At 40.0% G+C, this 13,368-nt stretch overlaps 1 protein-coding gene across 1 annotated transcript in view; it reads left to right on the top strand.

Annotated features, from left to right (window-relative positions):
• LOC139688025 (major facilitator superfamily domain-containing protein 6-like) overlaps positions 1 to 10,120 on the top strand; it is a 131,253-nt gene extending 121,133 nt beyond the window's left edge. Inside the window, exons 9-11 of the mRNA XM_071585428.1 lie at positions 2,146 to 2,349; positions 4,528 to 4,695; positions 5,681 to 10,120. Coding sequence (XP_071441529.1) covers positions 2,146 to 2,349; positions 4,528 to 4,695; positions 5,681 to 6,249 — 941 coding nt within the window. The 3' untranslated portion in view covers positions 6,250 to 10,120. The remainder of the gene's footprint in view (positions 1 to 2,145; positions 2,350 to 4,527; positions 4,696 to 5,680) is intronic.
• The last annotated feature ends 3,248 nt before the right edge of the window (positions 10,121 to 13,368 follow it).

Here is a 13,368-nt window from a genome sequence, read left to right as displayed (position 1 = left end):
AATGAAGGCTACTACAGCCTGCCCCTTCAACGTAGATGAGGCGAAAAACCATTGAACGATTCGGCTGGAAATGAAACAGCTGTGAATTTCAAATCCATTGAAATTTAATCAGTGATGTCATTCACGATGATTTATAACCAAAGATTCGGGTTAAGCTTGATATAGAGACGATCTCGCAGTGGGGAGTTTATGGTACGAAGCTGGAGCTCAGCTAATTCTTGAGGGCGTGAATAGGATCTCTCCTTGTCTTCAAAGTCAAACCACTTCAGAGACTTAACGGTCAGTGGTCGTCATTCAATATGTCGCAGAAATCCTAGCTGGCACACATCGTATCCGCAATCGTAATTCCATGTATTCCAGACTAACCTGTCCTTCGAGTGAGGGAAACCGGTACATATGGATCTACAGCTATGATCTTGATTCTCTATTGGAGAAATTTGATCAGATTTTTATTATTCAATTCTATGCCATTGGCAGCTAGAGTAACAATAGGTCGTTGAAAAAACTGGGCGAGTCCGTCCACGGCAAAGTTGGCACACCTGAATGGTTGAAATGTACTGATTCACCATAACACGTATCGAAAATAAAAAAGCGGATTCCAATAGTTAGACATTAATAATTTTGACTGTAGTCATCTAATACCGAATAACTTGTTCTAACTTACTATCCAATTACCCATCGACACATTTCAATGGCTGACAAGTATTCCACCAAAATTACGGCACGGCCTAGCCTTCACCGTCATGTGCATGGTACCATGCAAGCCACCACTAGGGTGTGTGAGAACGGGGATGCACCATCAAACTTAAAAAATGGATTCGATTAAAAGTGAAATGATTTAAACGATGGGAGCAAGCTTCATAATATGCAACTCAGAATCGAAGTTTCAATTATTTCTCTACGGATACGAGAAAATCTGCTTCTTTTGATAGAAATGCAGTAAGGCTAAATAACGACAAAATAAAACTTTGCAATGCCACATATAAATACAGGGCCTGCATATATGTAGAATCACAAGGTTTTATTTTGACTTAGAGGCCCTGTATTCATCATGGACCAATTCCACCAAGTTACGTCTGAAAGGATTAATTATTTGAAGTAAGGTTAGTTAGCTTGGTTACTAAAAAATTGGACATCTATTTATATATCAATTAATATTTTAGCCATTTCGATGACATTCATAATCTCATTCCTTATCGTGGAATAATAAAAAGAAATTTTAGCTAATGCAAATATCGTTATCAGCTTTAAGCATTAAAACGCGAATTATTTTTAATGAGGCATCATTTTTCATTCGTACTAGAATTATAATACATTTGTAACCCGGAGGAAAGGGGGAGATAAATCTCTACGGTACGTGACTAGAGAAAAGCCAATGAGATGTGAGTGGGAGGAGCGTTGCCTCGGAAAATATTAGTTGTCTCCAAGCCTTATGTCGTAGAAGTCGTTTGTACTTCGTGCGCCTGTGTTCTGTGTTGCCAAATTTTTCGCTGTCTTCTGCTTCCATACTTTTCTAAAACATTACCTTCCTCACCGTATCCGGGATTACTTGGTTTTTCTCTCTGGGCAGAACATTTGGCAAACTCTACACGAAACCCCCTCCCACCGCCCCCAAAAAAACGAAGATGCTCGGAATGTTAAGAGTATTATGAAATTCATTACGTATTTAATTCGGTTAAATTTGAAAGATATATTTCATAAAAATATCTCGTCATTCTGTTTATTTCATTTACTTTTAAATCAAATCTGGAAATTAAACTTAAATCTCAACTTATCAATACTTCATCCCAAGAGAATTACACTGCCAGTCACGTCCGCTTTCACCAGCAACAAAAAACACCATATCCAAAATAATTTCCCGAATTGGATATTTCTTGCATTGAGCAGACGCAAATCATGATCGCAAATTGTTAAGTAGATGGCCAAAAAAAATGCCCGTCGTACACAGAATAAATGAATTAGGATGACTGCAAAGACCATGTGTAAGGTTCTAAAAAGGTTTAATTAGTAATGAGGAATGATTGCTAGTGAAAATATTGAGCATTTTAGAGGAATGCTTCGGAGTTTGGCCCTATTGTACGCCTCATAACTTTGGTCTGCTTTTTATTTCGGCGTCTAAACGTGTCACCGAAATTTATTTTCCAGGCGCAGCATGGGGTTTCCTGGAAGGATTCCTATTCTGGTTGCTCCAGGATCTCGGGGCGACGAAGATGCTAATGGGATTGACAGTGACCGTTGGCGGCGCTGCTGGCCTACCCCTGCTAGCTCTGGCTGGACCAATCACCGACCGCATCGGACATCATGCCGTCATCGCCATTTCGTTCTTGGTCTACGCCATTCGGCTTTTAGGTATTTACGCACCGCATTCAACTTCTAGCAGATCGATTCCTAAGATGGCATTTTTTCATAAGCTGCGCTGAAGTGATACCTGTGATACTCTCTTATAAATTAAAGCCTCATTTTATTGCATTAGTTATGATTCGGATGTCAATGCCATTCGGCTATTTCATGCACTGCAATTTTTTATTGATCTTTTAGGTCGAATATTACCCACATATTTCCAACACAGCGAACATGGCAATAAAAGTTATTATAAAAATATTCTACCTTTTGTTCATACTGGTTAGATACATATTAACATTGAAATAATCACACTTAGAATACAATATATACGGTATCAGTAAGAGAAGAATAGTGGTAATATAAAAAAAATGTATTCCGTGGAAAATCTGTATTATAACATTTCCATTTAATAATCAATGTTCAAAATAATAATCAGTGGAATAGAAAACTAGATTTCTAATTTTTCTAGACTGTTTTTATTTCATTTATTTTTTCAGGCTTTTAATTGATATAAAAAGTGCTTAAACCAATTTGCTTCATCTATACTTTAAGGTTACCTGATATAGTTTTCATCTATGAATATCATTTACTCTTCTTGTAACATGCCCATGAACGGTAATATGCAAGAGTTAACATGTTTTAACACCCCGCTTGCGGGAAAGTCTGGAATTATACTCTTTCAAGTTTAATTCAAGCTAATGGAGAAGAAAATAATTGCTGGCGCCAAAATAATTCGGAAACTCCAGTAAGTGGAACGTAGCCTTCGCCATCTAGAATTCCCTATCTCCATTCTGTACAACGCAATTCGATGCCATCTTGAATCTTTGACTCGGGTAAAGTCCCAGAAATTCGTGTCGGCTATGTCATCCGCCAAACTGGTCTACCATGTAGTGTGTATCACTGATTAAACGTGGCACGGCAACAGCTTTTTCGGGCGCACTTTGTTTCATTGTGTACTAGTTATGTCAAAATTTAACAAACCGAAAGAGAGGGACGAGAGTGAATGGGTAATTGAGCGTTGCGAAATGCAAGGGGAGTGAGAGAGGAGGGTGATTGCTACTTGCTACCCTTCTGTGTTATTAATCGCCCTTGTGAATTCACGTGAATGTCTGGTGGGTGGGTCTGCTTGAAATATATCCGCACAATTACCGTTTCAATGGCATTTAAAGGACGCAGGTGAAATACAATCATGGGATTGGTTCCGCATTTCGGCATTTCGCTCTCAGGAATCCATTTCAGCGCCACAAATTCGTGTGCACACAAGCAAGGTCCCAAAGTTAGATTGATTAATAAAACTGCCGAAGGCTTTTTTCCACCATATTTATACAAAACGAAACAATTGTTGCGATTTTCTCGCGCTGTCAGTAGTGTAATTGAGGACGATTAGTATTTGAGAAAGTAAATGAAATGGAGGCCGCCGTGACCGGATTTGGAAACATTCGGGGCACAACCTCGTTCTTTTTGCTAATGATCTCGCGTTCTCCGATATCCTGTGATGTCATATGAAACCCAATAAGTTCTCCGAGTACGGACGGAATATTGAGACACACCAGAAACTTGCGTTGCAAAAATAAAATAAAAAGATATATTTCGCGAACAATTTATTAATTGATGAAAAACTTTCACAAACCACCGTAACAAAATCACACGACAAGGGTTTCCACGTATTAGGATCACGTGATTGGTTTTTTTTAACTCTTCCTCCAATTAATAAACTTCAGTGGATTACCACCAAGTTTCGAAGCAGATAATTTAATTCATTTCGTGAGCACAGATAATAATGTTTACAATATTTAACGAAGTTTATATCGCACTATTTGCATATATAGCTTCCGAAAAATCATAATCAGCATATCACTGAAAGTAGCCACGAAAACTCGTTATTATTACACGTGACACTTCAGAAAGCTGTTTAAATGGCAGGCTTATTGGTACTTACGTAATGACATTTAGAGTGTTATGCGAACTCGGTTCAGTTCGCTACGCTAGCGACACCATTCACATGCGAATCGATGTTTTGGCGCCTCGGTGGCCCATAATTCCCAACCGCGATTTCATTAGATGATCCTCCCATGGACGCAAGGGAGAATAGTAACCTCATTATCAGTATGTGTGTGTGTTTCGCGTAAGCTACGAATTGTAAAATTAAGTGCATTTGAGTTTTACATTTATTTCTTTCCGAAGGTTACTCCCTTTTGGTCAACCCGTGGCTGTGTCTAATCTTCGAGGCGATGGAGGGTGTGACGTCTTCCCTCGCAGTAACGGCATGTGTCACTGCCGTCGCCTCCAGGTCTACTACATCCACAGACTCTAGCCTGCAGGGTCTCCTGGGAGGTATCTACTATGGCGTCGGTGAGTTTGGGTCGACTGCGCTCGTAATAATTAAACCCGCCCCTCGAATATTTTAGCGGTCGTCGCGGATCTCTATTTTTCATCAAAAAGTAACTTAATGAAAACTTCGTTGCAATTTTCCACAGTTAAAACTTTATTGCCGACCATGGTTCCGATACACTGTATCATCTTCAGGTCTCAACCTGACGATGATACAGTGTATCGGAACCATGGTCGGCAATAAAGTTTTAACTGTGGAAAATTGCAACGAAGTTTTCATTATGTCTCGATTCCACAATATCACGCCTGACTCTTCACTTTTCGTACAAAAAGTAACTTTTTCTTTATGCCTTCAACAAATTTCTATAATTATCTGAAGTCACAAAATAGTCTTAATTTTATTCGTATTAAAAATGTGAAAATAATAAAAGTTTCTGCCGACGTGTCGAAGGCTAGCACTGCCATCTTCCTATGAACGTTAAGTGTCACACTACACCACTTCAACGCTCTGATTAGATGGCAAAGATAGTCTCTGAAACGTCGGCTTCGAAATTCCTGAACAATATGAAAAACAAAAGACTATACACATATGTCGGTTTGAAGATAATTCTGACTGATTCTGATTATGGTACAATGTGGCCTATTTTTCTTCAATAAATTTAATTTAGAAGACAAATAATTATTTTTAATAAAATCAGTAATATTCCTCAGAATTACAAAGTATTGGTCATTTTTCACCTCCTTTGGTCTGTTTCTTCTGCAGAGAGGGGTCTAAGTTCCCTTGCATCATACTCCCCTTCTCAAGCGAGACATTGGTTTTCTCATTCGCGGTTTCCGAATCCGCGTTCGATTTCATTTATGATTTATTCATTCGCTGATTCCGGATTAGCGATGTCTTCATTAGCTGCTTGAAATTAACGGGATTGGTTGAAAAAAGGTGGAAATTTCCTGGTAGTATCATTCACCATATCTCCCGTCTTCTCTCCTCCCCGTGGTCGTCGAGTAGGGCGAGGGATTGGGAGCTTGGTAGGCGGTCTCCTGATGGGCGCCCTGGGATCCAAGGAGACCTTCCGGCTCTTCTCCGGGATGTGCGCCGGGGTCGGCGTCGTGTATCTGTGGATGAGCCGTGGCGCCTTTGGCCGGCGGCCCAGCAAGAAGGGGTCGGAGGAAGAAGCGACGACGGCGGCGAAGGATGCTGGAGAGAAGAAGCTGAAGGAGGCGGAGGAAGGGACCAGGGAGGCGGGAGACGAGCGTTGTCGGAAGGCGGAGAATGGGGACGTTAAGACCGCCAAAGACGGAGAGCCCAAGACTGATGAGTCGGAAAAGGGAGGCGGACCGAAGGAGACAGAAAAGGGTAAGAAGGAGGAAGAAGCCAAGGAGAACGAGGCAGGGGTTGACGAGAAGTTCCAATCGCCCGAGGAGGGTGGTGAAGCCAAAGACTCGGAGGGACACGTGAACTTGGCCCTGCAGGTGGACGATGCTGGGCCGGAGGGTGAATTGAAGGCTGTGAAGGCGGAGGTGGCCGACGAGAAGGTTGGAGGTGTGGCAGAAAATAATGCAGGTTCACGAGAATAGTGATTTTGCCGCGCGTGGCAGGGCAGTGGTCACTGTGCATCGCGGTCTGTGAGAAAAATAGAACCCCGAGACTAACCGCAGCACATTTTTTTGAGTGCTCGGGGTGTCGTGCAATACGAGTCCAACCTCCACGTGTAGGCACGATCAAAGGGATCTCGCGAGAGGATGACGCTGATCATCCAAGTGAACTACTTCTGATGACATCAGTTGGAATTTGCGGAACCTTCACTGCCCGCGAAGAGCACCCTGTTCTCTGAACTGAACTGACACCGTTTTCATCAGTCTAAGAGTTGAGTACAGTGTGTATCTGACATTGCGATCGGTGAATGTGTGTATGTGTTAGTTTCACGGACCGTTTTGGTTGGTTGCGGTTAACAAATGTCAGTACCTGATCGATTTCATCCACGACTGTGCCCCGGAGAAGTGTACAGTGTGTTGAAATGAAGCAAACAGTTAATGCTGCCGGCAAATTTCGAGGCTACGGATTACCCACCGAGCTTGGGTTCATTTAAGAGTAGTGATCAAACTATTTACTCCGTCCATTGATTTCGTGGGCCCAGGTAACTGGGTATTCCCAAATGTGCAGTAATTTTAACCAGAGCATAACATTTTCTCTCCCTTTTCAGAACAATTTACGAAGTGTTTTCCAAAACAAATGCGTGCAAGTTTTATGTGAAGACATTTGTGGTGTCAATGCTTAAAGGATCCTCACGGATATCGCGATCGTGGGGCTATTTATTAGAGCATCGAGCCCATAGTAAGAAGTGCATTGGCCGTACTTTAAGATGCGACAGATTAAGATGTCGAAACTTTCAATTTGAACATGGCAGCTACATCATTGTGAAGGAACTCCCGAGGCTACGGTCAAAATACCCATGAAACTCCTGTCAGTACACCATTTTTTGTGAACCTTCCGTGACTAAATGTGTCCTCTATTCCCATGGTATTCCGTTATGGTGGTAGTGGAAGTTGTTAAAAAATGTACAATATATCTCATCCAGCCTCAGCAGAGAGCGATATGAACAGGAAACACATGATACAAGATATCCATATTAAGAAGTCTGGGATGCGATCGCTGTAAACAGTTTGCGATTACCCGTAAACGCGATGTATATAGAGCGAGCGATGGCGTGTTTTACGACCCATCCAGGAATATAGTTTTTCCGAAAGGTGAAATTCGTAGAAAGGCATTTATAACAATAACGCACGCGCGTAATAAACAACTGAGATAGTGACCCGGTACTTAATACACTTTTGATCAACGCCTTGAAAACCATAATTCCAAAAAGGAAGTAAAACAAGGTCAACTATTTCACTATATCTACATCCATTGATTGGCTAATTTTCTAAGCCATAATGAAAAATATTTCTTGATCTCTTGGCCCCTTCAATTCCAAATGTTGAAATATGTACAAAGGAGAGTAATTTATTTATACCACTTCCTTCCATTTCTGATGTTTACATTGCGTTCTCATCCTACAGTTTCATTTTGTTCCACAAGTTTTCCACCATTCGATTGCACCCGTATTGCTATGGGCGTCACCTGCTAGTGATACTTATTACCCTCCCTTTCAACCCTAAAAACCGCGGACAGTAAATGTTAAGATCTTATTTGCAAATGTATTTGCCTCGTCGAGAGTAAACATTTCGGCATTTCAGCAGCGTACCTTTAATAAAGTTTGTTTGTTATCATCTTCACGGGTGAGATATCCACTCCCATAAATCCTCTATCGCGTCTCATCGACCGGGAAGCACTTCGTCAGAAGACACGCCCGTCCGACCGCTGAAGTGGTGAGTGTACTTAAAACATATTCAGAATACGCTTCCTCTCCTACGTTTATATTTCTTCTGTCCCCTCATTTGGACAAAATTCACCGAGTCAGCAGTGTGAGGAAGACGGATTTATTTTCTACTTTCCGACGTGTTGAGGTTTGAAGTCCGAAGCCGCAACATTAACATAATAACTACGAATCTGTGTGGACGGAGAGAGGGATGAAAGGTTCTCGGCGGGCGAAAAGGAATTCGAAGGGATTTCGTTCGTTCCTAGGACGCGGTACGTGTCCATTCGTAGGCGCTCGCAAATGTCTTGTAGGCTGTGACCTGTGATTGGCGAATTCGGCTTGACGACCGTGCGAATTGAGTCCTTGATATTTTGCCGAAGGATTTCGAGTGTGTCCACCCTCGCCCCGGCGTGCGTCAGAGTCAAACGTGCTTCCGAGAGATGCTTGGTGCACGGCATTGGTGGTGGTGAACAAAAATGAAGAAATCACGGCCTCCAAAATAACTCAACTGAGTGTAGTTATTACCTGAACTGCTAAAGTGGTGGTCATGCTCCCGGAACGTTTCGAAGGTGATGACGTCGTTGCCATTGAGAGGAGGAACTGTTGTCATTTGCCTGCAGATCAGCAGACACCATTAGATCGACGCGGGTAATCTTAATCTCCCACCGGACCCAAATGCGAATAGTGCTGACCGGTACGAGCAAATTACAGTAATTCTCTGTCCATAGAGGCAAATCTCATGCTTCTGCAAATGGATGTATTCACCCGGGGCTAATTTCGTGCTTTTATAAGTCACGCTTTGTGCTCGATTCATTGTAACAAATAATTATATAATATTTTGAAGAGAGATTTTTATTCTATACGAATTGGACGGATATTAGATGGCTAATATTCCACTCCTCATTGCTTCGAGAAACATATTGACAATTTGACTATTATTTTTGCGAATTTATCGTAATTATCTAATTTTAGCTATTAAAAATGTTTAATTATGTTTTTAAAAATATTCCAAGTTCATATTGCTGCGATGTGAGCACCAATACTTTTATTAGTCGCTATTTCAGCATTGAAAAATGTGTTTTATGCTGAAATGTTTCTTAGGCAGGAAGAGTTAAAAATCTTGTACAGTATTCGTTGGATTTACCTTGTTTTTTTCTGATTTTATCGCTAAGAACATTTTTTCTTTTCATAGTCTCTTAAGTTATGATCAAGACAAGATCAAAGTATGGGAAAGGTGTAACGTAATGCGGAATTACCGGCTGGAATTTTATTAGAATAGCCTATTTCATACAGCATATTCTTTTACGAGTACACCTTCATACACACCTTTACTTCTGTATTTTTTCAACATTTTATTCACCCGATGATTAAGTACGTGCGTGAAACCGTAGCCAAGAGAATAAGTGCCCAAAACGCGGAGGAATGGAAAACCTGGTGCGGTGCCAGCCGTCTGAACGCACAAAAAGGCAAGAGCAACATCAATGGGCGTGTTTGAGACGCTCAGAATTTCAAATCTCGCCACGTCTATGTCGTCGAAAGGTGCTGTTTCTGAACGGGAAGTAGTTTCTCTTCAGTGCTAGAGAAATACTCTGCTGTAAAACACTGAAGTTCAACCCTTGATCAATGGTGTACCCTCATTGTCGTCCCTTCAGGGATTAAAAAAAACATTCAACGTGTAAATTTCAACACTAAACCAAAAAAAATATTACGGATCAGCCCACTATCGCATATCTATTTATTTATCCATTGGCACTGTCATTGAACTATGCATGGATTCCACGAGAGAGGAATTGCATCGGGGAAGTGTGCCCATGTGTGGTAAAGTTTTCTCTACTGCTATTCGATCCTCAGATCTGCCGTTCCACGCAAATATTTTGGAAGGGTTATATGCTGCAATTTTTGAATCAATTAGATGGCACCGAGTCTCCCGTGATTCGTGATTGCTTTCGCATTCAAAGATCGTCACCCACGATGAGCATGGCAACATTAATGCGAACTGTAGCGTTTTCGGAGCATGACCAGTACACTGTGATTTTTGTACATGTTTTATTTTTGTAGATTATTGTGATCAGATGAAAATAAAAAATAATTATTTTCAACTACCTGTATTATGATTTACTTTTTTTGGATTATCAACCCATTAATGGGGTAAAAAAGGCTTGGTACAGTAAAGTTCACCACAAACCGGTGGTTTGTGAGATGAATTCCAATTCGTCACAGTAACAAACTTTGATTATGAAAATCGTCTCAATGAGTCTACTTCAATGACACGGTTCCATTCTCGGGCCCACCCAGCTATGGTTAAGCGCTTCCCTTTAGTTCCTACAAATAAATACTAAATGAGGATCTTAAAAGTTAAGATAGTGGTTTTTTCCTCATGCATGAGAAAGCATAATTTTAAATCAATGTTTCCTTTTTCATTATAGATAAAATACGGTCTACAAATTAGTTTTTGGATGAAGCCTGAAAACTATAACACATTATTACGATTCTGAAGAACTCAGGACATCTAAAACACCGAATAACAATAATAATACCTTTTCTCTCACAGTATTTCGTTATTCAGCTAAATACTTTTTTACTCTCCTCACTTGCCGCCCAAAAACGTCTTCTCTATTCCTTCATTTTACCCACAGCCTGTCTTCAAGAACCCACTACCCCAGGATACTCCCTTCACCTACTTTTTCTGCCAATTTTCCTCAACAACTTCCTCTATTTCCAGGCGATCACTGCTCCATTGAACATGATATTTTCTCCATAAAAAATCCTTAAAACCCTCCAAAATTTTCTCTAAAACTGGGCATTGTAACCTAACTAAGCCACATTACATATAAAAGTATTCTCATCATACCATTAAGAGTTACAATTTAATGCATAAATACTTTCCAGGTAAAATTGAAAAAGTCTAAGTGACAAATATTAATGCATTTTGATAATGAGATGTGATCATAGGAGATTATCATTTCATACTTTTTCCGTGATAACGATCTGCTTTATTCACAATACTTTCCTGTGTTTTCGTAAATGTTATTTATAACCGTAATGACGCTCCGTAAGCACTTCCTGTTGATCCTACCTGGGGGAGAGTTTCTCAGAGCTAAAAGTCGATTGACAAGTCTTCTGAATAATGTCTTTGGTGTAATATCAAACTTTCAAATTTGCATACTACTTTCACATTTCTGCACCATTTATTGCCATCAGAAGGCGCTGTGTGTGCAAATTACAAGGACTCGTAAGCTGACGTGCAGCTTGGAGAAATGGGCACCAGGTATTTCTGATGTGATGCTTTCATTATTTTCAGCTTATACAATATTGCCTATTTAGCTGAGGGTGAAAAATATATGTCTCCGTGAAATAATATTCATGAACTACTACTCACAATATATTTGATCATATATTCGATGTTTTCAGGTTTAACTTTGCGGAAATCCATTATCACAGAAAGTAATAAAACGATGCATCTTTCCGCCAAATTTTTTTATTTGGTGCGACTAGTTTCCACAAATTTGGTGGAAAGATACATTTTTTTACTTCAGTGATATTTGATCATTTTGAAAATATTTTTCAAACATTTAAAATAAATTATGCATATCTTTGTTCCTCGTCACTCCTGATTTCAAGATTTCTTTATTAATTAACGATTAATGTTTTCACGCACCGAGGGGCTTAAGGTTGCATAATTTAGTCATACAAATGATAACGCTCCCTCTGGATCATTCACCAGAAACAGATGGACGCAAATTCATTAAAACTTATTTTTGTGATAGTTCTCAATTGATAATAATTTACTCGAGATTTCTTCCTTAACAAATAGTGGGAGTGATAATAATCTGAGGTTACCTAGGGAATCAATTTTCGGCATACTCTTATTTTATGGTAAAACATAATGTATGTCTAGGGAGAGAATGATTTCGAAAAAAAAGATCATAAGGAATTTTTTCCTGGCAGGAACGGCTATTTGGCAATTAATGGAATTCCTTGTGTTTGGTGAGATGTTCAAAAAATACTTTTTCTATCTGTTGTGCATGACCAGCTACTGACATTGTGAAATTTGATTAAAATTTTTCTAGCCATCTTCATATGCTGAAATTTAAAATTTATTTTTGCAAGGAAAATATTTTTTTTTACATTTCTCTAGCCTGGAACTACTTTTAGTCCTTATGGTGCAAGGTTTAACACACGACGAAGCATTAAAAAAATATTAGCATCACATGACTACATACTGTTGCTTTGCAAGTGTAGGAACAATTCGGTTTTCCAGCCCGAAATATTACGTGTGTCGGACTACTTATGCCTTCTTTCTTAAATAAGAAGACATTACTATTTGTGTGTTTACGCAAGATTGTTAATTTCCAAAGTCAATTATTTAATATCAAGTTAGCGAAAGATTCATTTCCATATTTGGAATGAGACGGTAAAATGTTTTTACAGGCACACAAGTTGATTTCAAAAACACAAATTTCATAAATGATCGAATAATCTTATTAAGGTAAGAAACGCTTTCAAAACACGAATAGGTAGACCAAATGAGCAACCAGTAATTTGTTAATCGGTTGTCGGTCATCAGCCAAATTCTAATCAATCTGCGAATAATCCTAATGTCTCGATAAAACCTTGGCAAGAAAATAATAACTATAAGTCCACCTATGAGCTCTAATCTGTGAATTGTTGTCAAGGTAAAATATTTTCAGGAGACTTACCTCTCCGGATGCACTTCCCGCAAACAAGGAAGAGTGAGCCGCTTTACTTCCAAGGCTGGCTGGACACGACTGCTGAGCTCCTCCCACGCACATGTGAATGTCTCACAATTCCGTCGATGCCATGTCCATATTCACCCAAAGGATTCACATACAGTGTTTGCATAGCACACAGGGCGAGAGATATGGATAAAGGAAACTATCGGACTTCTCCTCCGGACGTGTTGAGTGCGATAAGAATGATATTGTCACGATCCCAAAGTAGATCAGCCGACGTTCGCGCTCGCTCGATGCAATTAGTACATTAAACGGAGTGTCCAGAATCTTCCAGAGCGTGCAAGAAAGGTGAGCGACCCAAGGAAACCAACACTGCTCAGTTCCAAAATTGAGAGTTGGGATCCTGAAAAATTCTCAGTCCTTTCCTAAAAAAATCTTGACTAAGTCTTCAGCATAATCATTGTGTTGTCACTAATTTCACAGATCGACTGAGAATTATAGTATGATGTAAATGTTGTTTACTTAAATTCACCACAGCGAAAGTCACTCTAGGGGGACCAACACGTTCCCTCCTATTTCGAATCAAAACTACATGCGGCAGGGTAAACTCCACTGAACTCCACGTTGAGTACAGGACAGGATAT

Source organism: Hetaerina americana, unplaced genomic scaffold, assembly GCF_022747635.1.
Source record: "Hetaerina americana unplaced genomic scaffold, ioHetAmer1.1.p SCAF_2, whole genome shotgun sequence".
In the NCBI taxonomy this organism is placed as follows: domain Eukaryota; kingdom Metazoa; phylum Arthropoda; class Insecta; order Odonata; family Calopterygidae; genus Hetaerina; species Hetaerina americana.
This window is presented reverse-complemented; position numbering and strand designations above follow the sequence as displayed.